Genomic DNA, 24,897 nt, shown 5'->3' on the forward strand with positions numbered 1-24,897 from the left:
CTTTACCTTCTACACTTATCAAGAGTGCATCACGGTGGGTTAACTCAGAGCTGATCAGTTAACTCAGCTGATCAGTGTTAAACAAGGATGGATGGATTAAACATATTCTATTGTGATAGGTGGAGTTGCAGCTAGGGGCTAAACAACTTATCCCATAAATCTTGGCAGAATGGGTGTATAAGGCTAATGAGAGTCCAGAATGAGAGTTACCTTCTTACACTTCTACTTCCCTTCCCAACAGCTCCCCTATCTAACTCTCGCAGCCTGTGTGCTGCATGGAGCGTTGCCATGGTAACCCGAGATTTATACAGGGGAGCTGAAGGGAGCTGCTGGGAAGGGACGAGTGTGCTGCGGGCCCCCCCAGGACCGCCGGGCCCATGATGGCGGCCCTGGTCTGCATTATTGGTATCTTTATAGGCAAATACCGATATTGCTAAAAATTCAGAACATCAGCCGATACCTAATACACACACACACATATATTATATATATATATATATATATATATATATATATATATATATACACATATATACATACACACACACACAGTCCATGAACGTCTACAAAACTCAAAGATGCATTTTTTCCCCAGAATACATGCCTCATTAATTAACGTACACAGTCTTATATATGAAAATAATTCTATAAGCGGACTTGATCTACTCCCATGTGCAGGCAGGACCACAAATATCTCCACTTAATAAAAAGAAACACAAGCTATTCAGCATGGTAATAGAAGCCACATGAAAAGTCTGGGACTGCAGAAATATATAATATGCAGATTTTATGGGAAATGTAGTTGTGTCATGGTTCTTGCCGTGACATCCAGACGTTCCACAGGTGCCAAAAAGGGGCTGGACTCTTGCTGCCTCTGAGCCACACTTCAGTTTATGTTTCTGCCTGATGTCCTATCCTCCCTTGTCTACAGCACTAGCGGGCTGGACTTTATCTATGGCTGCTCCTGTCTCTCTATGTCCACCTGAGGATGATTGCTCCGTAGCAAGGTATTTAACTCTGCCTCTCCATGAGAACATTGTCAGTTGTTTGATTCTGGTGATCATGTGTTGTTTCTGTTTTGTCTCCTGAAAGCCTGCTCTCCAGATTGACCCCGGCTCCTGACCTTGGCTTTCCTCCTTGTTTATCCTGACCTCTGGCATTGTCTGACTTTGGCTTATCCTTGATAGTCTTTCTGCTTGTGTCCTTGTCTGTACTACGAATTGGATCACCTTTCATGCACAGCCCAGTGCACAGATTCACAGTCCTGGCGGTTTCTAACCATATCACCTTGGATTGTGTTTATCTGCAAGGGTGAGCACAAATCTCTGCCTACCGGACTGCCACATCAGGTAAGACCCTGAACACTTAAATGTCTGAAATAACTCAACCATTGCCTTTTTCCCTGGAGAAGCAGAAGATTTGCAGCAAATAAGGTAAGGTCAGACGTATGTTGTTTTTTTTTTTTTTTTTTAACATTTCAAAACGTCCCATTTTATTTTTACCACCAACTCCCCTATATTTGAATATATTATATATGATTAACTGTGTCAATACTCTGAATAAGGATTTAAAAGAAAATAACCTTTAAATAAATAAATAAATGTGAGATCAAAATATCTCCTAATAAATAACCTTGTAGGGAGGGGGGCTTACACATGTAAAATGCCACCTAGTGGCCATCACTATTGTGTGTGTAATATGGATAGACCGATTATTGGTTCTGCCGATTACTAGAGCCAATATTCAGCATTTTACCAATAATCTGTATTGCAATTACAATTTACCAATAACTTACTCACTCTCCCAGTCACCACACCGTCTTCTGTATCCTGAAACTCCAGGTGAAAGCCAAATTAAGTGTCATGTTTTGACTTCATGTCACCCCTTTCTGTAATCCTAAGCATGTGGAGCTCTGCTAAAGGCAGATAGGTGAGACAGTGAATAATCAACTGTAATATATTGTGCTGGCTGACAAGAGTGATAAGAGTGTGATTAGTGACATCAATCACACTTCTATCAGTAACAGCACTGTACATATGGGGATCTCCTTGATACCAGCATGTACTGACTGCCTGAGAGTGATAGGAGTGTGATTGCATGTTCAGTTAATGCTAGATTAGTGTAGAAATAGTTTTTCTTTTTCAGAACTTTTAATGTACAGAATATCGGCACCAGTTATCAGCAATCGGCCCGAAAGGCGACCAATACTCTGCATCAGCTCTGGAAAAATAATATTGGTCGATCCCTAGTGTGTAAGAATAGTATTCGGTTTATAGTTTGGAATATATGGGTAATTTTTAGGGGCCATGCTGCATGTATTTATGTTTCCACTTTTACTCGTGCAGGTGTCTGGAAGTTTATACCTGGAAGTCTAGTATCCGGGAGAACTGCATTGATCCCTCCACTCACCCCAGTCTGGTTCATTTCTCCTTGTAGAAGAACAAGAGAACAAGCAGCACAGAACTTTCTGTAATTTATTTTTAACAAGAATGGATAATGAAGGTCTTTTCTGTTCGAATATGTATGCTGACTTTTCGTCAAGAAAGTGTGTGCTAGAACCAGTACCTCTGTTGGAGGAAGGGAAAAAAAAACTTCTCTTAAAAATTATGGTAGAGGTCTAGCCAGACCCTCTACTTTTTGGGCTGTGATGTTTCAGGGAGTACACATTTTACAAAATGTGTAATATAAATTGATGAATAATATGCCAGTATGCCCTGTGGAATACAAAACAAATACATAATTCTATTTGCATCAAACTCTGGAGTTGTGAAACTTTGTAAGATTAAACTCATCCTTGCTCTTTTGCCGACGGCAAGGATCACCCTATGTGCCTATGGGCGGTGCCAGCACATTCCTGCTCTGTGCTCTACACTCGCCTCTCCCTTCAGCTTTGCATGAAATAAGCAGAGAACCAGCAAAGACTCTCCCGTATTACTGCCAAGGTCAGGCAGAAGGTCAGCTAGCCCATGTGTGCTGGTATTTGTTTTAAATGAAAGCTAAAGCCCATTGTAGATTTGTAACTCCCAGCACTTCCTCCACAGCCCCAGTTATTTGACTTAATGTCAGCTGCGTGGAACAAACAGATTGCACATTTTAGCAGGAGGTTCCTAAACGGATATTCAAATGCCACTGCGATACAAAGTGACGTTCAAGTTCTTTTTAATAGACTCAAACAGAGTTATTCACTAAACACTGGATTTTGTCAAAATGAACAATGGGGGTGGCTAGGGACTTAGGAAGCCCTTGCCATCCGGGGGTAATGACAATGACAAAAGTGTGTGGAGGGAGAGGACAATTGTATGTCCACCCCTTCTACATTTTATTAGTTGCCCTACCAGCAGCCTATGGCTAGAGGTTGGGAGGATATAATACCCTTCCCCAACCCACTGACCACAGTAAGACATCACACCCCTCCATTTATTTAATTGAATTGTCTAAATTCTTTTTAACTTGCAGGGTTAAAATTACAGGTCCATTGTGCCTAGACTACTTCATTGAGCTGAAGTGATATGGATGACATAGTTTTTTAAAACTTGGTTTGGCAGGATTTTAGGAGTGATGGCAACACATTTGAATATTCTTTCATTCTAACATGTCACACTATATTTGTTTTTTGGTCTTCTTTGAGGATGGGTGCATTTCAAACGCAAATAAACACTCTCTCATAGACCTAGAGCATTTCTTATTGCTGATGGTTTGAAAGTAGTGTCAGTTTTGCCAATAAAACGGACTCCAATAATTGTTTCAGATATGTGAAATAATATATTGGCCAGAAAAGATAGAATTACTCCCTGCCATGAGTGTCTGGAACAAATCCAGTCCAACGTATTAGACTTCCAGGAGGTCTCCTACAGGAGTTTTATTTTTGTCCTACAGTATTTATCCATTTAGATGGGTTCAGATGGGCCTTCACCAAAGAGCTATACAGGTAAAGGACATCATACAGCTTTAAAATGTGAATGACACCTAATCTCTGGTACACAATGAGCGCAAACAGTTTTACTTCACATGTCGAGGGTCCAAAAGAGTGGGGGGTTGTGCATTGGCTATGGAAATGGCACAGAAAGATACAAAGTTGAGGAATGATAAAACATTATGACGAGGGTTTGTGCAAATCATGGGCATCTGAGCAATGACAAGCACCAATGCGGTTTACAAACTGTAATCATCTGCTTCACATTAAAGCCATGGTGCAATGTAAAAGCAACAGAGGAAACCCAATCACATGACATAAGTCTGGTAAGTCTGGAAATAGAACAGCATTTAGCAACAGCAAATCAATACAGCCATGGAACCATACAATACAACATCTGCTTAAATAGTTTAGAATTATCTGTTTACAGGTATGAAATAATAGTGAAGTCATAAAGACACTGTTCTACTCATCATCCATTGATTTGTAAGCATGTAGTGGCCATCAAGTGATCAGGTTTGTGGCACTTCCTTATTACCAGTATCTCAAAGCAGGAGAATGGATCTTTATACACAAGTAAAACGTACAACTCATTCCAGGGCAGAACAAGGGCCTCTACACTAGGTTTAGCCTTTTTTTAACTGTACGGTTCATGAGCAGCCTTGATTATCATCTGAACAATGAGACACGCATTTTAACTATATACTGGGATTTATTTTCCTAACCGTATGAAACAATGTTTGTAAACACTATATAACACTAAGAACAGATAAAAGGGCCACTACAAATTAACAAAAATATAGCAGCAAAGATTCTGAGACTGCAACTGTAGCCAAGCTGCCTTTGTCAAACAGGTTTCTTTGGATATCTGATGAAATCTGATGTGTAATCAAAATACACTTAAAGCAGCTCTGCCACTTAAATGCATGAGCATTTCATAATAATAAAGTCGTTATGGAATACACATACTGAATGCACTGGGAACTCATTGAAATGTCCTTGTCAATTCTTCACAACTCCTGATTTGTTTAATAAGCCCTCAGTGTGTATTTGTTGTCCTTATATATTGAGGTTGGACACGTTCATCTGTTCGGACCATAAGGCCTATCCTTAGTGGCTGACGGCAAGCTATGAGAATGGTTTGTTGAATCTAATCGATATAATGTTCCTTATCGGTACCTACTTCCCTGAATACACATCCCGTCATGAGAGATATACTGTTAGGAATAATATTATAATACTATATAAATATAGTTGCTCTACGTCAAGCTTTTTATTAAGCAAGTGACCTTACCAGGGGTGCAAACTGCTATTGTGAAAAGAATGTCAGTTTCCAAAATTATGCAGAGGAAGGTTTAAATTTTATTGGCTTATTGTTCAGAGGCTGAACTAAAGAAGTCTTTTTTCCTCATTGTTTGATGTGTCGACTAAAAGTTGCCTTCCAAACTGTATGATTGACAATGCGTCCAGCGCTATAGCCAATTCACTGTGTGTTCTTTTATTCCAACATTCCCCATCCACAGACTGCACGAGATCACAGATTATGCAGCTTTCTGACAACAGTGGAGTAAATGAGAACACAGGTCCAAATTTACCAAGCCCACATTCAACCAGATAATTCACTGAGGCACAAGCACTGATCATGGAGAATGTGCAACTGCTGTGACCTTGACATGTGACAAATATTGCATGTCTCAAATGTCAAAGAACTGCCTGTGAGCCAAGATCGATCCCATGCTGTCTACAGATTATTTTCAATGTAGGCTTAGTATTAGCACTCACTGGCTGTGCCCACATGTGCACGATGGACTAATCAATGCCAAGCCACAACATACCTAGAAAATAAGTGACTTTTGGCTTATCACAGTTTACAACACATATCCTCTCAAAGATATTCTATCCGCCAACAAAAATATAGTCTCCTTTGGATCAGCCACAGATATTCGGGAAAGTTTCCTGCTGGGATTATTTTCCAACTCACAGTTAACTTGTTAAAATAAGCAGTGAAACCAGATGCATAACTGCAAACCCCCTCCCTCACCCCCAAATAAACCCAGCAATTTCACACCAAGGAGGCTCGGAAAGATCATGCAAACAGCCTTGAACTACTCTCCACTTAAACAGTCACATGTTTTCTCATTGTAAACACTTTGTCGTTCAAGGACCAAAGTCCAAATGCATCTTTATAAGCGTCAGCCCTCTGCATGTCATTGGTGTTCCACTATAGTCGCACAAAAGGGTTAAGCCTTTTAAGTGCAGGAAGGAAAGGCAATTCATTGCTCACGGCTCTAGCACAGAAAAAGCATTAACCTCAAGAGTAAACGCTCTGAAACCCAAAGGCTTTAAAGCCCCATGTGTGTGATAATGAGTTACAGACCTATTCCAATACAGAAGAGGTTAAAAGGCAGCCACAGGGCTTCCTGTAGGTAACAGAGGTTATATTCCTAATCCCTATATTGCAGCCCTGCTATCACCCCTCTGCATGTATTGATACTTGAGACAAGAGGGAATATTTGAATACACTACCACTGCACAGAACTGGCTGGCTGGCGTGCGTATACAAATCAAACCGGGTAGATGAGCTTGCAAATGACAAAGGAAAAAAAAAAAAACAAAAAAACTTCCCTTATGCTTTTACTTCCTCTGCCCTTCCCCCATTATGATAACAGTAAGTAGGAATACCACTCAGATCAAGTGACACACTGGGATTGGGAGTTTGTGACAGGGGCAAACTAGAAGTGTGTTTTCATTTAAAGATCTGACACTTGGATCAACTCAATCCTGCTACAGAAATATCACTAACAATAAACGGGCACTGCACTGCATACACATGATCCAGAGTAAAGCTCAGACCTGTAAGGTAGTCATATTCACACAGAATGAAATGACAGCAGCACTGAGTGACAATGGACACTAACCCTTGTTTACTACTCATTTTACAATCTATGTCAGCAGGGAAATATATATACACACTAGAAGTCTCTAACCTGTTTGAGGCCAGCATCCCCTTTCTGGTACTCAATGAGTGTCTTCATGTACATTTTGTAGGAGCATGAGCAGAGCACACACATAGCCCAGACGAAGCATATTACTACTACTTGGGATGCTAGACCCACCACACTTAGTATGGACACCTATATTGATGTTGATGGACAACACATGAAAAAGGCTGCACAGCAGTGTTTATTATAAAGTGCTGCAGGATGGTAATTAGTTATGTGACCAAACAGTGCACTCGGGATTCCTCCTCCATTTACATTTCATTCTTGCAGCTGATAATTTTACATACAATGGGTTAACACTTTTCAAGAACAGCCTGCCAGCGTGTAGGAGAGATAGGAGTTTAGGACAACATACTGGAACTGGCAACACGAATTCCTTCTAATTATCAGATGGTAGATGCTCTTGGTCAACATTCATGCTTGGGTCACTGGATCAAATGCATTATATGGGCTGGCTTGTAAGAAAGACAAGGAGATTCATAGAAACATGGCATTCAAACAGCTACAATAGAGTGGAATCCAGGCTAGTGTACAATAACAAAAAGTGCATTTATACAACAAAAACTGCACTTACCTCACTCAGCTCCACATTAGCCTCCTCCCCATATTTAATCCCTACTCCAGCATTCATGATTCCAGCCTGCAGGATCTGGGTGTGTTTCTGCAGATTGTCTTCTTGCCCTTTATGGCACACATATATCAAGACTCCAAAGAGCAGCACTTAGATCCTCTGCACACATGCCCAGGCAATCCATTCACAGCTACAACTTTTCCAAGTCTGTTCCAGCACATGCACCAGGTGACTGAGCTCTCACTGCACTGCCTTGCCTGGCTAGCACTATATGAAGGCATGCAGTTATAGGGACTGCACAGCAGCAGGACTTGTGATCTGCTAAGCGGTGGAGAGATCAAGCCCATGTAGAAAGCAGGGCTGCAGCGGTGCTTCCCTCTAGACGAGCGCTGGCCTCTCTGTAGCTTGCATTTAGGACACCTCCCCCTAAGGCTCACTGAGAGGAGAGACTGCTCGCCCAGCCTAACACTTCATGACACTGAAGGAAGCTCCTGTGAAGGCACCTCCAGGAGGAGAGACAGAGCAGCCGGGTACTTTCTCTTAAACTTTCCGCTTATCACCGAGCAGTGAGAGCATGGGGTCTGTGATCAGAAACAGCTGTCTTGCTGCTGGCTACAGAGTGCAATGAATGGGCGGACTTGGAGCTATGACACACACTGGAGAGGGGGTAGTAAGGGGGGGATGCGGCGCTCTGCTCATTTTAGTCCTGAATGGAATAGTATAGTAAGGGTCCATGGGGACAGTCAGCCATACTACACCGCACATGCAGTGATCACCATACACAGCTATAGAATTTACAGAGTACCTAAACATTCTAACAGCTTGCTGAAACTGCTTCCAGGCACGAGCAGGAAATGTTATTAAGTAACCATTTTATTTATCTATTTACTATAGATGCAAGTATTCCAAACCACTGCTCAATGTTACTCATTCACAATAGGTAACTAGTTGGCAATAGGCAGCGTCCTAAAGTAGGGACAGTTTCTTTTACCTATTGGTGCTTAAAGCGGCACTGTCATGCCGAACTTACCTTTCCCCAATCAATTCCTCTTCTCTCCCTCTGTCAGGATATGTTCTAAATGTTTTCCTGTCTGCTCTAGTTTTCTTTAAAACCTAAGAAAAAGTAGGGACCAATTGTCTTATGGAGGCCTTCTACGCCTGACCATCTATGACCAGCAGAGGAGCAAACTATGCTCCATTTACTGTGGTCAGAGAAATTTTCCTACAATTCTTACTTTTCCTCTGTGATCCTGTGATGCTTCCTGTCAGTATTCCCGAACGCCGGCAAAACTACTGAATTTCGTCCTAACAGAATGAGACCAGTTTCTCCATTCGTGTTAGGACGCAATTTGGTACTTTGTTCGGATTGGAATTTCATTTGAATGAATGAAATTACGATCTATTTGTGCCGCGGCTGCATCCTGCAGCTGCTTAGTAGATAGCTCCCTAATTCCCACGGTATTCAGGAGCTATCTACCAAAAGATTGAAAGACTAAGATTGGTCTTTCAGCCAAACTTACTTAATTACAAATTTACTAATACTAGTAGACATGCCCTACTACTATACCACAAATAGGGGCATGTCTACTTAGCCAGTGGCTGCGCAAAAAAAAAAGCCCCCTAGTGTCCCCCATCCCAAGCCCCCACCCATGCCGCACGAGTGGGGGCTATTAAACTGAAGGGGGGACCTAGCGTCCCCCACCCATAAGCAGCGGGTGGGTGCCTTAAATTAAAAAATGGGGGGGAGGGACCTATTTTCTCCCCCCCCATGAGCGGTGGGTGGGGGCCCTAAATGAAAATGGCGTGGGTCCTATTGTCCTCCCCAGTGGCCCCCACCCATGAGCGCTGGGTGGGGTCTAAACACCTCCCCCCAAAAATGTTTTTATAAAAAAAATTTAATAGAGACCAATGGCTGCTCACTGTTTAGTAGACATGCCCCTACTCGCAGTGTAGTAGTATGGGCATGTCTACTCGTATTAGTACATTTGTAATTTATTAAATCTGGCTGAAAGACCGCGGCCTCGGAGTTAAACAGGACATCACTACAGCCCAGCTGCAGGGGGTAACCCTCACGTGTGCAGAGTTGACGGCTAAAGTGGGACAGATGGAAGATGCAGCAAGACAGCGCAACCTCAAAATCAGAGGGATCCCAAACGCCATCGATGCTGGAGAGCTCCCACAGTACATCAGGAGATTGCTATCCACTACTCTGACACCCAAACAGGCTAAAGGTATCCAACTTGATGGGATATACCGCCTCCCGGGGAGCCTCACAAACAAACCCTCGGTATCAAGGGATGTCATTATTTGCTTTCGGTCACGAACTGACAAGGACACATTTATGGCACAAATTAAAGGCCAATCACCATTCATCTTTGAACAGCACTCACTGTGCTTATTTCCATACCTCAGCAGATCCTGCAGTGGCACGCCACATTGAAGGAGGTGACCTCGCAACTGCGAACGGCAGATATTCCGTACAGGTGGGGGACCCCACGGGCACTTGTGGTAGAGAGGCATGGCAAAAGACACAGACTCACCTCAGTGTCCGATGCCAATGACTTTCTGCACTCCCTGGGACTGACTACCACCACCACCGCCAGGCCAAATGGACCAACACACGCGTGGGATGTCGACAATGTAGCGTTTTTTTACGCCCGCCAACTCATTGGCCCCAGGATGAGGCACCTAACTGAAAGACTTTCCTTTTGTTGACCTACAGTCCACAGTTATACCTGCATTATGTAACGTTGTACCTATGCATTTTGTTTTATTGATTTTTTTTACGTTCCGACTAGGGATCGACCGATATTGATTTTTTAGAACCGATACCGATATTCTGTGAACTTTTAGGCCGATAGCCGATATAATTTGCCGATATTCTGCACATTTACCATTTTGGAAAATAAAAAAAACTATTTCTAAAGGTAAATGCACAAAATATACATGCCACGTGTAGTGGATGCAGTGTGCTTAGACAGGGGAGCTGTGTATGTTTGTGTAGTGTGTGTGTAGTGGATGCAGTGTGTGTGTGTAGTGGATGCAGTGTGTGTGTGTAGTGGATGCAGTGTGTGTGTGTGTAGTGGATGCAGTGTGTGTTTGTGTAGTGGATGCAGTGTGTATTTGTCTAGTGTGTATATAATGAAAGCAGAGTGTTTGTGTAGTGTGTAGGTAGTGTGCGTAAAGTGAATGCAGTGTGTGTGTAAAATGAATGCTGTATATACTAAATGCAAAGTGTGCGTGTTTGTGTAGTGTGTGTATATAAGGAATGCAGAGTGTGTGTATTTGTGTAGTGTGTGTATAGTGAATGTAGTGTGTTTATATAATGCAGAGTGTGTGTGTTTGTATAGTGTATGTATATAATGCAGAGTGTGTGTGTAGTGTGCATTATATATAAACACACTACACAAACACACACTGAATTATATAAACACACTACACAAAGACACTGAATTATATAAACACACTACACAAACACACTGTGTATATAATGCAGTGTTTGTATAGTGTGTGTATAATGCAGTATGTTTGTAGTGTGTGTATATAATGTAGTGTGTGTATATAATGCAGTGTGTTTGTAGTGTGTGTATGTGTATATACTGCAGTGTGTGTTTGTATAGTGTGTGTGTGTATCTAATGCAGTGTGTGTTTGTATAGTGTGTGTGTGTATCTAATGCAGTGTGTTTGTATAGTGTGTGTGTGTATCTAATGCAGTGTGTTTGTATAGTGTGTGTGTGTGTTTATAATGCAGTGTGTTTGTGTAGTGTGCATTATACACACACACTATACAAACACACACTGCATTATTATAAACACACACTATACAAACACACTACATTATTATACACACACTATACAAACACACTGAATTATATACACAGTGTGTTTGTGTAGTGCATGTGTATAATAAGAGTATGTGTGAGGGGGCATTTTTTATTAAATTATTTTTTTTATTTTTATATTAATTTTTTTTTTATATATATATATTTAATTATTATTATTAGTTTTTTGTTGTCCCCCTCCCTGCTTGTTGCCTTGCCAGGGAGGGGGGATATGTTAATCCCTGGTGGTCCAGTGGCATTGGCTTAGCTGTGGGAGGAGGGGCAGCAAGCGTTTACTCACCTCCCAGCAGCTCCTCCAGCTCCCATGTGTAAATCTCGCGAGACCAGCGGCCGTCAGAGCTGGCCGCGGGTCTCGCGAGATTTACACTGGGGAGCTGGAGGAGCTGCTGGGAGGTGAGTAAACGCTTGCTGCCCGCCCCCCCCCCCCCAGGACCGCCGGGCTTGTAATGAGCCTGGCGGTCCTGGGAGGTATTATCGGCAATATCGGTATCCCTATTGGCCGATACCGATATTGCCGAAAATACCGAATATCGGCCGATTATATCGGTAAAACCGATAATCGGTCGATCCCTAGTTCCGACCTACTCTTCTTTAGATAAGTCCTCCGGGACTCTCAGACCTACATGGGTCGTTCATACCCCTGCGCAATACGCTAATACTAGAAATCGCTCCTCAAACACAACCCCCCCCAAGCTCCAGGGATATGGAGCTTACTTAATTCTCCCTCGGGCTCAACTGCACTTCTGCTGAAAATAAGCATAATGCAGCCCATTACTGCTGACAGATCACCGCTATATTTTATAACCACCCGCAATAGGGATCCTAGAAACCAATCCTCACTGTCACCCACCTGCCACTAAGCATACTCTTCCATGCCTTGGTATGGCTCATTTGCCGAGCTACAATTTGGCAGCTACGCTGACTACGATTTCCCTTGAGACAAATCATTTTGTGGCTGGCTCTCGGTGGCAAACGTACATATGTATATATCGTGATAACCCCTAGCCTGTTTCTCATGTCCTAGCTTGCCTTCCTTAAGTGAAGGGTAGTACTGGAATGTAATTGCTTTATTATCACAACACTCCCTAGCACTACTGTGTAATGTACAGTTTTCACCAATGTCTCGTGTTATAAACAAACACCTTATTGTGCCTTATTGTATTGCTGTTTTATGAAAGTAAAGCTTTTTAACCTGAATCCCATTTTGCTGTGATATTTCGTGGTGTGGGAGAAAGCACCTTACTACCAGACAACAGTGGAGATAGCGTGAATAAGCTTATTATTCAAAGCCTTCATAGTTAGAGCCTGCTTCTTAAGGCTCTACAGATCGTGAGTGACCCATAACCTCAGATATATTTTGTTTAAAAGTGTTACAGTATTATGCTATGTACACTTTATTTTTAGGTTGATCCAGAGAGTCACCGATTATAAGTATATTTAAGAGACAGTAAACTTCTGTCTCTTAAAAATCCACCAATATCTCTATGAGAAGTTCACGGCAGCAACTCATAAAAGTTAAACAATGGGTAGAAGTATGGGTACATTGGGTGGCAAAAAACGATATAGGGCTCAATTTTTTTTTTTTTTTTTTTTTAATTCTTTATTTTTCTTGTGCATGTAAAGACATTTAACATTTTGTCTTGCGATGCCACAACAGCATTAGCAAGCCGATTAAGAACAGTAGGTTTAACATGGCATGCGATGTGATAGCACATTTTTATATTAATATCAGGCTAGAGCTGGAACGGTTATTGCAAGATAAGAGATACGATTTTAAACTAAACTAAAGGTTATGATATTTCAGGCAAAGTCTGACGTATGGTTAATTATAAGCATTTGCAGCAAATTTATAGAACAAGCTAAATACCAGCTGAGTAATGGCGTCTATTGTACTGGTTCTCGTCGAGGTTTTCAGACTTAAAATACGAAACATACATTGTTCCTTAGGGGTATACGAGTGGGTAAAGGTGTCCCCATAGGTTGTTAATGTTACATCTTGTCAAGAGTGCGTGAGAGTAAGTAGATATAAGTGGTTCGATGGTGTCTGGCTGTTAGGCTGAGGGACCCTCCTGTTTCAGTGTGCTAGGCTTTATGTAATATTATGTAATATTAAGACTCGTCTAACTTGCAAGATGAAATCCTCTATACAGTCTGCTTCAATTCTGAGTTGGGCTTTTGTGCCTGAACATATGTCGGCATTTAAGCCAGTCAAGTTACACCAGGTTAAAGAATGCTAAGTAAGTGAGTGTGTGATTAGGCATGCTATAATAACAGTAAGTGTGCTATCTAACTCGCAAGTGCTGTAGCAGTAATATATATGTGATGCACCATTTTTACAGTAAAACTACTCAGAGTTATAGCAATCACAACACATTGACTACTATGTCAGGCAGTAGTAGAACAGAAGATTGAGTAATCAGGATATTCGTACTGACATACACATGGAGTTATGCCACAACAGCGATTGACTAGTAGTGGGCCACACAGATAATATAACATTGTAGGCAAGATAAAACAGGCACTATTTCGTAATATAATAGTAACATCATCATGCTAGGTGATCACAATGAGAGGAAACTCTCATAACAAAGGCAAAAGCTCTATAGGATATAAAGTAAAACATAATAACACAACATAAGAACATGTTGAAGACTCTCGCTGTATACCTATCTAGTATATGGACATGACAGTCTGATCTTGGCTCAAATTCTAAGTATAGACATATATTTTAACAGCCAAGTCGAACGAGTGTGGCAAGTCATTTATAAAGAGTTGGGTGGTGCACTGGGCATTAAATTTTTCGCTGCACGGCCAGCGTCCATAGTGGTGGTTCTGCAGACCGTCATCCGATGCCACTGTTGTGCTGCAATAGGTAGTCTTTTGCCTTTGCCAACCCAGTGTCACCACTCACCCTGTCGCTGGTCCATGTCGGGCGTCGGTCCGTGATCGGGACCATTGCTGTCAGGTACGGTGTGGTGACTCTTGGGCATCCCCGCTGATTAGGTCTGTGCTGGTAGTTGCCTGTACCGACCTGGGGAACTGAGGACTTCTCATTCGCAGCGTGAGCCGGGATGTAGACTCTATCGCTGTGGGTCTTGTGCTTGCCGGTCGTCCTTGGTCTCACTGATGTGGGTCGCACGCCTGGGTGCTGTTTCGTCTGCGTGGAGCCGCGTCGTTTCGGAGGCGGGAGTCCCCTTCCGCCCCGGGGTTGCATGAGGGCTGGTGCTTGTAGGCCACGAGCCTGGAGACCATTGTGGGCCAGGTTCAACCCTTTCGGGATGGTGCGAGGAATCTTGGCAGGTCGCTTGGGGTTTCGCTTGGCTGTTCCCCGCTTGTGTGGCTGGCACCTCAGGGGCTTGCCCCTTGTTGCTCTCAGCCCGGGAGGGCTTAAAACGTGGGGATCGGACTCTTGGGTTGTGGTGTTGCCCTGAAGCGGGCTCTCACTCACCCGACTGCCGTCGGCTCCAGACATAGCAGAGGAGATTCGACGTGGCACTTCAGTCCATAAGCGTGCCTCCAGCTTAGCCCAGAAGCGTTCAAAAATAAGCGTAATGGAGTCACTTGTTTGTTTCCAGGAGTGCCTCGCTCCTGGTTGTGTCTGTAGCTTGTCTGATGTTGATGGCTGATAATGCGCCGCCATCTTGGGTGTTCCCGTCACCGCGTGTCTCTTAGAGGTGTTTGTGCCTGTCGCTTGGTGCTGGGTTCGGGACACTCCGTCCGGCGGGGACCGGGATATCCCCCACCGGTCCACAGGGGGGGGGGGTGCACGATTTGCGCTCGTTTGTTGCGTTCCGCATCAGGCTGGAAGGCGGCCGTCCTTCCCCCGTGCGTCCGCTAGGCCTCATTCTGTTGCCGCGGTTCCCGGTCAGGATTGGTGCCGAGTCTGATATCGGCGTGTTCCAGAGTGCCTCCTCTAGTCGATAGGCTGATTTGTGGAGGTATCTCAGCGTTATTTCTCGGGTTATCCGTCGAGTTTGGGCCATCACGGCAGGAGCTCTGGTAATGTGCGACTAGTCAGGTTGCTCGCTTGGCTCCGCCCCCCTATAGGGCTCAATTTAGAATTCTGGTGCTTGCTTAAAAGTCCCTACATAATGCTGCTCCAACCTACCTTTCCTCCCTAAAACACAAGTATGCCCCGTTGAGGCCCCTACGCTCTGCCAAAGACCTACGTATATCCTCTGTCCGTACTCCCACCTCTAATGCTCGCCTCCAAGATTTCTCCAGGGCTGCACCTCCTCTGTGGAAGTCCCTTCCCTTCTCCGTAAGACTTTCACCCAGTCTCCACTTATTCAAAAAATCATTGAAAACTCACTTCTTCAAGAAAGCACAGGTAGCAGGTATTTATCCCCCACCCCCCCCATGTATTTATCCCCTAACCCCCCGCCCCCCAACTCCTCTCCTGCAACTGTCAAAATTACCTACTAAGCCCTCAGTGAATACTTTTCCAACAACCTACTTCATACCCCTACTTTGACCCAGTGGCGTACGTACCGCGGTCGCAGGGGTCGCAGCTGCGACCGGGCCCGGCACTCCAAGGGGCCCGGCCGCCCTGCGGCCCCCCTCGACCGGGTAGTAGCTGCCACACTTTGCGGCCCCGGCCCGTGCAGCAAACCGCCGGGGCCGCATGTCAAGGGGTCCATCGGGTGGCCCATGCTGTCAGGGCCACCCGATGGACATGGATTTCAAGGGGGCCCGGTCTGCGCTGGGCGCTTTAAGAGCGCGACCGGGCCCCCTGTGAGGACATCATCACGGCTGGGAGGAAGTGACCGCACGTCACTCCTCCCAGCATACTGAGAGCCCGTGCGGGAGGAAACAGAAAGGAGGAGGGAGTCAGAGTGGAAACTCTGACTCCCATCAGGCTGAGCCACCACTGGACCCACACATGGTAGGAAACATTTTGTGTATTTGTGTCTCTGTATGTATGTATGTATGTCTCTGTATGTGTGTATGTATGTCTGTGTCTCTGTATGTGTGTATGTCTGTGTCTGTGTCTCTGTATGTGTGTATGATTGTGTGTGTCTCTGTGTGTGTGTATGTTTCTGTATGTGTGTCTGTGTATGTGTATGTATGTGTGTCTGTGTCTCTGTCTGTGTGTGTCTCTGTATGAATGTGTCTGCGTGTGTGTCTGTATGAATGTGTCTGCATGAATGTGTCTGCCTGTGTGTCTGCCTGTGTGTCTGTATGTATGTGTCTGTATGTATGTGTCTGTATGTATGTGTCTGCATGTGTGTATGTATGTATGTGTCTGTCGGGGGTGTGTGTATGTGTTTGTGTCTGTATGTATGTGTCGGTGGGGAGGGGCCCACAGTCAGGGGGGAGAGGTTCACAGTAGGGGGGGGCCCACAGATCAGTTTCGCACTGGGGCCCCATGGAGTGTGTGTACGCCACTGCTTTGACCTATACCCCACTCCCTCTAGAATGTAAGCTCATTGAGCAGGGCCCTCCACCGCTCTGTTCCTGTACATTCAGTTGTCTGGTTACAATTACATGTCTGTTAGTCCACCCATTGTACAGCGCTACGGAATCTGATGGCACTATATAAATAATAAAATAATAATCCCACGTAAGGCAATGGGTGATTCATGCTGAACACAAGCAGGTGGACAGAGCTTAGGCATGGGGTTTATGAGACCGCAGTAACAAATCTAAGGTGGTCCAATTCACAGTGTTCGAATGCCAAACCCAAACTCACTTTCTATGCTACGAATTCCCCCCTCTTCAACATTTACGAATGGGCAAACGGTATTGACACCTACACTAGAGCACCTACACAGCCGTACCCAGGCTACTTTTGAAAGAGGGACACAGTCCTAACCAGACTAGCCTAGATAGACGCACAATGACCCTAACAAATACAGAACAGTGAACTGGTGGTAACAAGAGTAATTACTTGGTTCTAGAACTAAGCCTCACTTATTAGGTCCTCTTGCAGATTGATGCTTAAGGCAATTGTTGGTTTAAATTAATATGCTGTACAAGGATGTAAAACGCTGTAATGCCTATGCTGGATTCAATCATATTATTCCCTTACCTTTTTCTATATCCCTTTAAACGTAAAAATAAATTCCAATAAAGAATAAAAAAAATAAAAAACCCTTATGTGCAATAGTATCTAGAAATCTGTACATACATGAATCTATACATTTTTTCGTTGTGCAATATTCAGTATCTCAAAGAAAAATAAACAGATAAATAATAGTGCAATATGTGACAGCAGTGTGGAAGTTTTAAAACAGTGTATTAAAGTCTCACTCACACTTAAGAGTTACTATTAAACTGTTAATAGCTCCCAACGGATTCCTCTTCTGCAACTGTCACTAGTCTAATACTATCCTTACCTTTTGTGTCATTTTACCCCACTCCCTCTAGCATGTGAGCTCATTGAGCAGGGCCCTCAACCCCTCTGTTCCCGTGTGTCCAACTTGTCTGGTTACAACTACATGTCTGTTCGTCCACCCATTGTAAAGCGCTGCGGAATTTGACGGCGCTCGATAAATATGATAATAACTAAGAGTTCTGCTGAAATCAGCATTGACGGTTTAATCCCTGTCTAAGAATATGATGGTCACCCATATTAATTTATTTTTCTCTAAAGATTGCACAATATATAAAGATAGTAAAATTCCAATGGTACAGTATGTATTGTATGATCTTAAATAAAGGAAGAAGGTATCCTACTTGCATACTGTAGAGAAAAAAACCTGCTCTGGTGGTATAATCCTCACCTGTGATGGGTAAAATCAGGAAGTTGGCAAAATAAACAATTTTCTACAAAAGTATAAGTTAAGGAGTTTAAACTTTGTTGCATATTAGTAAAACAAAGAACTACACTATTAAAAAAAATTTCAAAATGGGCTATAGTACCAAATGTGATGCATTTCACATTTAAATGGACACTCCAGGCACCCAGACCACTTCTGCCCATTGGAGTGGTCTGGGTGCCAACTCCCACTACTCTTAACCCTGCAGGTGTAATTATTGCAGTTTTTATAAACTGCAATAATTACCTTGCAGGGTTAACTCCTCCTCTAGTGGCTGTCTACTAGACAGCCACATGAGGGCACTTCCGGGATTATAGCACAGATTTTCTGTGCTATAGCGTCACTGGACGTCCTCACGCTATGTGAGGACCTCCAGCATCGTTAAAACCCCCATAGGAAAGCATTGACAAGCATTTTCAATGCTTTCCTATGTGGAGGTCTAATGCACATGCGCGGCATTGCCGCGCATGCGCATTAGGTCTCCCCCGCTGGTGAGCGGGATCAGTCTCCCCCGCCGGCTGACGTGAGGAAGAGGAGGAGCGTGGGCAGAGGAAGAAGCAGTGACGAGGGACATCTTCGCTGCCTCTGGTAAGTCACTGAAGGGGTTTTAACCCCTTCAGCAACCGGGGATGGGAGGTGGGAGGGAGAGGATTGTTTTCCTGGCACTGGAGAGTCCCTTTAAGGTTTCATCTGAAGTGTGGTATCCTCTTGCATGGTCCCAAAATATATAGTTATTTTATTCCAATGTAAATAATTCCTGTGGTTTCAGATTTCTCAATTGGCTTCCTGTATCCAGTTCCTGTTGTGCACATCACCAGGAAGTGACATCACGTGAATCTGTAGATGTCTTAAAATTACTTATGACACCTGTAGCAAATATCCTATTAATAACTTGTGACGAACCGCCTGGCACCCCGACCAGGTACCTCCGTCAAACGCTGCTTCCTAGTACTTGCAAGTCCCATAAGCACTGCACTGGAACACCATAACCACCATAAACCCCACAAACTGCCGCAGCTTGGTTGGCGTCTCACTGTCCTCCACCCACCTTGGACCCTAGACCAGGATCCAGCTTCCAGTGGGTAGAACTCTCCTAGTGCAGAGAACGTAGTAGGAACAGCTCTTAGAAGAGCTAGTGATTATACTCCGGGCAGTATTGTGATATAGCAATGCCCAGAGTGAATGTAGTATAGCCAATCCCCCAAACATGAGCCTAGACTTTATGAAGGGGTAAACAAATCTCTCTTTAATGGGAGCTACACTTTATATGACAATCCCCATGCAATGGGTACGCCCACATGGACCTTGTTGGGGACAGGGACACAAACTTCCAAACCAATAACACATTTACAATGTAAGGCACTGCCACACATAGCACACAATCCCTCCCCTCTGCTTGGGAGATAATTGGATCAATAACTGTACTAATTCTAATCCAATCATCACCAAGCACAGAAAAAACTCATTTTTTAAAACACCCCAAAAGTACCCTAAAATACATGGGGGGTGTGTGTGTGTATACTCAGAGTGTGTGTTTGTGCTTTAGGGTGCACACCCTTATGCAATAGGCTGCGCATGCCTATGCAGAACGGCCAATGACAATGGACATAGAGTTTGACTAAAGTTCCACCCTTTGTCCTGCTAGGAGAATTAGAAGACTGTCATTTTATGTTCAACTCCCTGCAGATTCTGGAACTTTCTGCAGGAGCAGGGCCGTCTTTAACACAGGGCAAAAGGGACAGCTGCCCCGGGCCCAGTTACTCCTGGGGGGCCCAAAGCAGCTGCCCTGTGGGCCCACACTGCCCACAACAATTTGGAGGGGCCTATCAGGTGGCCCATGCATTTAGGGCCACCCGATGGGTATCTCTGAACAGGGACCCGGTGGGGTGCCATGGCCCTTTAAGAGCCGACCGGCCCCTGTAGTATTAGCTGGCTGGGAGGAAGTGACAGCCGATCACTTCCTACCAGCTTCAGAAGAGAGCACCGCGGGAGGAAGGAGGCAGCAGAAGGTAGCAGCATGGGAGGAGAGGCAGGAATGAGCTGCTGCTCATTCCCACTCCCATTAGCCTCAGCCAGCACTAAGCTGAGTTGAAGGTAAGTGTATGCAGTCCCTGATCCTCTCCTTCTGGGTGAATGGCTATAGCTAAGATAGTTTTTAGAAAAACCACCCCACTCAATGCCCCTGCCCTGCTTTCCCCCACTTACTGCTTATCTTCTCTGTGCCCCCACTTACTGCTTATCTTCTCTGTGCCCCCACTCAATGCCCCTGCCCTGCCTTCCCCACTCACTTCTTCTCTTCTCTGTGCCCCCACTCTCTGGCCCTGCCCTGCCTTCCCCACTCACTTTTTCTCTTCCCTCTGCCCCTGCCCTGCCTTCCCCCACTCACTTTTTCTCTTCTCTATGCCCCCACTCTCTGGCACTGCCCTGCCTTCCCCACTCACTTTGTCTCTTCTCTCTGTCCCTGCCCTGCCTTCCCCCACTCACTTCTTCTCTTCTCTATGCCCCCTCTCTCTGGCCCTGCCCTGCCTTCCCCACTTACTTCTTCTCTTCTCTGTGCCCCCACTCTCTGCCCCTGCCCTGCCTTCCCCCACTCACTTCTTCTCTTCTCTTCTCTATGCCCCCACTCTCAGCCCCTGCCCTGCCTTCCCCACTCACTTCTTCTCTTCTCTATGCCCCCTCTCTCTGGCCCTGCCCTGCCTTCCCCACTCACTTCTTCTCTTCTCTATGCCCCCACTCTCTGCCCCTGCCCTGCCTTCTCCCACTCACTTCTTCTCTTCTCTATGCCCCCACTCTCAGCCCCTGCCCTGCCTTCTCCCACTCACTTCTTCTCTTCTCTATGCCCCCACTCTCTGCCCCTGCCCTGCCTTCCCCCACTCACTTCTTCTCTTCTCTATGCCCCCACTCTCAGCCCCTGCCCTGCCTTCCCCACTCACTTCTTCTCTTCTCTATGCCCCCTCTCTCTGGCCCTGCCCTGCCTTCCCCACTCACTTCTTCTCTTCTCTATGCCCCCACTCTCTGCCCCTGCCCTGCCTTCTCCCACTCACTTCTTCTCTTCTCTATGCCCCCACTCTCAGCCCCTGCCCTGCCTTCTCCCACTCACTTCTTCTCTTCTCTATGCCCCCACTCTCAGCCCCTGCCCTGCCTTCTCCCACTCACTTCTTCTCTTCTCTATGCCCCCACTCTCTGCCCCTGCCCTGCTTTCCCCCACTTACTGCTTCTCAGTGCCCCCACTCACTGCTCCTGCCTTCCCCCTCACTGCGTTTTTACCCTGTGCCCCCACTCACTGCTTTTTTCTGTTTAGATTAGTTTAATTATTGCTGCAGTTGCATTTATGCACAGTGTTTATTTTATGTTTTAATTATTTTTTTTGTTGTGCATTACATATAACAGTACCAGCTTGCCTTGCCACAGCAGCATCAACATTTACAAGCTTTGTGCCTCCTCCAACTCTCTGCTTCTGCCCTGCTGCAAACATAAAAATTATCACATGTATGTCCGAGTGTGTGTATCTGTGTGTATGTGTGTGCCAGTGTGTAACTGTGTCGGTGTGTATCTGAGTGTTTATGTGCCAGTGTGCATATCAGAATTTGTGTGCATGTGCCAGTGTGTGTATCTGTATGTCAAGGTATGTGCATGTGTCAGTATGTTTATATGTGTGTTGATGTGTATGTGTATACATCCCAGCAATCAAAAACAACATGCAAACACATCCCTGATAACACAAACATTACAGACAAACACACCCCTGATTTCAAACTCCAAAATTATATATAAAACACACCCTTTACTCAAACACCAATACTATACACAAATGTTTAGAAGACAACACTACATCCTATAACAACCCTGAAGGCAAATATTACATACAAACAAAACCCAGTATTAAAATGCCAAAATGATATGCATACACCAACTCACAGTTGCACACCTGCATTTAAAAGTCAACCATACATACAAACACACACCACTGCATTCAAACGCAAACACTACACACAAGTACACCTCTGAATTCGAATTGTAATAGTACATACAAATACACCTCTACATGCACACATATACTCTATACAAAAACAGGCTTACATTCAAATGCACAAACACTGCACACAAATACAACCCTACAAGGATGGGCAAAGTATAGATCCCCAGCTAGCATAGCATTGTGGGAGTTGTATGACAGATGGGGATGTATCTTTTCGCCACTCTTGTGCTAGAGGGGGAGGCCCAAACAACTTTCTTGTACCAGGGCTTCACTGCATTAGTTCCGCTACTGGGTTGGAGTGTAAGGCATGATTGCATGCCAGGGAGTGGGAGGGCAGCAGGGTCCAGGGGGCCCAAGCAAATGCTTGCCCAGGGTCCAATCACTATTAAAGACGGCCCTGTGCAGGAGTGTGAATGAGCTCTTGCATCCTGCCAGCAGAAGGAAGAGAAAGGATTGCCATTGCTGTTCTGCTGCTGTCCTACATTCTGCTGGATCTCTCTGGAAATATCTGCAGTTACAGAAGTCACTCCAAGGTACTGTCTCCAGAGATTGCTTCAGGATTCTCCCTAATAACTGTATCTGAGTTATTAAGTGGCGGGTACTCATCTACTCAGTGGGGTGGGTTCCCCATAAATAGAAGTTGCACTGAGTGGAGGCACTGCGTCAGAACAAGATGTCCCGATCTCCCAACTATAGCAGAGGCTCAGGATCCCTGTCAGCGACAGAAGATGGTGTAACTGCTGCTAGCTACGGCTTGTTGCCAGGAGCAGGGCAAAAAAGGGTTACATATACATAAGGATTAAGGCGAGAGCGTTTCTTTTTTTTCTTTGGTTTTTAACTATATATTGGGGCTGATGTGTACTGTCGTCATTGCTGCCACCCAGGAGTGATGGGAGTGAGCGCAGGACTTATCTTTTTTTTTTATTAGAACCATAAGGCAGCAGAGGCAGCCGCCTTAGGGTGCATGGACCCGGGAGAAGTAACTTCCGGATGACTAGCAGCAGAGTGAGCACACAGCACAGTGCTCCCCCTACCTCCAGCATGGTTGAGCGGGCTGCAGTAGGGGATCTTTTATATCCTCTATGTGGTCTGACAGGAAGCTGCTCGCTGGGAGCATTGAACAGTTTCCTGTTAGACTGAGTAGAGGAAAAAGAAGCTCCCCTACTGCCGCCTGCTCGGCCATGCTACAAGGAGCTAAGGAGGCAGGCAGATCAGGAGGGGACAGAGATGGGGCTTAGGGGATAGACAAACAGAGAGGCTGGGGGGGGGGGGACACAGAGGGGCTGGTGGGGAGCTGGGGAAAACACGACACAGAGACAGTGGGAAGGGCAAACAGAGAGACTGGAGGAAAAGAGACATACTGAGGGGCTTGGGGGAGGGGAGGAAGAGACACACAGAGGAACTGGGGGGAGAGAAAGACAAAGGGTTAGATGGAAGTGTAAGACGTACAAAGTGGAAAATGGGGAGATAACGTAGACTAAAGGGGGCTGAAGAACACCAAAGGGGGTAAGATACAGTAAGGGAGGCAAGACATTCAAAAAAGGGGATAAGGAACAAAATGAGGTAAAAATAATGTAAAAGGGGATTAAGAGACACAGGAAAAGATGCATGGGGGGGATGCATCTTTGCCTTTGTAGCTGAAAATCCTTACATTGTCCCTGCTTTGATTAACCATTTAACTGCAGCCGAGGGAGAGCTGAAACATGGTGTGAGAGCTACTGCAGGAAGCATGCGACACAATGCCAGAAGGAACATGGCCCATCATCAATTTCATCTCTCTGAAAAGCGGTTCAGATAGTGAGTCTTGCATAACTTAAATCACTGATCCCAGCTGAAAATAAAAATGGTTTATTGCTCTAGGGAACACATCTGTACATACAATCACCATGCTCCCAGTGTGTGTGACCACTTTTGCTACAGGGATTCATGATCCTAGTACAGCTGGATCAACACATATCCTTATACTGGATATATAGTGATGATCATGCTAAGCTTGATTTCTTTTATGTCTCTGCTGTCACCATTAGAATGGGACACATGCATTATTTACAGTTGAGCACAGCATGTTGGAAGGAATGTGCTAAATAAACTCAGATATATAGTCACTTAATGGGCTCTCTGTGGTTTTTGCCAAGACAAATCAAGATGCGTGAAGTAGGCATTCCACAAATTATATTTTTGGCCCTTCTTGTTTAGGTTACATACCCACTACACTTTAAAAGTAAAACCAGCAGCATTTTTCATTATTATTCAATCCAAAAGATTATGTGCAACATATCCTCTATGTACATTGTTTTCTGAGTCATATATAAAATAAATACCTATTTTTTTAGTATATTTCTTGGTTTACCTTTGTTCATCATGTCATCGTTGGTTAAAAGAACCACATAGGCTTTGAATGAATAAGCTTTATTTCTGACTGGACCGCAGGTAAGGAGTCAAACTGTTCTTAAGAAACTCATGGCACTATAACCACCACAAAGAGTATATTCGTTTAAATTATACTGAATGAGGTAGGAAACCCTCCAGGGAGTCTCTTGAAATCAGCACTTTTATAAAAATGAGCCTGCAGAGACAGTGTTTTAGGGGACAAGAGTGTCCCTTTAAAGGTGGCTGTCCCATGTAGTCATGAACACTGAAACAAGGTACGTCCTTATATGTAAGCATTACAAAAAATATACGCCTACAAGCATCTGTGTTAAAGAAGAATTAAATATGAAGTCTGCTTACCTTAAATTAATCAGGCGCACACTAAATAAGTAAAAGACATCTCCAATTTCATACCTCCCAAGTGTCCCTATTTACGAGGGACAGTCCCCTGTTCTGTCC

At 44.6% G+C, this 24,897-nt stretch overlaps 1 protein-coding gene across 2 annotated transcripts in view; it reads right to left on the reverse strand.

Annotated features, from left to right (window-relative positions):
• MCC (MCC regulator of WNT signaling pathway) overlaps nt 1-24,897 on the reverse strand; it is a 373,218-nt gene that overhangs the window by 221,867 nt on the left and 126,454 nt on the right. Inside the window, exon 1 of one of the 2 annotated variants that reach the window (XM_063454101.1) lies at nt 7,490-8,047. The exons of the other annotated variant lie outside the window; for it this stretch is intronic. Within the exon in view, the coding sequence (XP_063310171.1) occupies nt 7,490-7,546 (57 nt within the window). The 5' untranslated portion in view covers nt 7,547-8,047. Of the gene's footprint in view, nt 1-7,489; nt 8,048-24,897 lie in introns of those variants that run through there. 2 annotated transcript variants of the gene reach the window in all.

Source organism: Pelobates fuscus, chromosome 5 (genome assembly GCF_036172605.1).
Source record: "Pelobates fuscus isolate aPelFus1 chromosome 5, aPelFus1.pri, whole genome shotgun sequence".
NCBI lineage: Eukaryota > Metazoa > Chordata > Amphibia > Anura > Pelobatidae > Pelobates > Pelobates fuscus.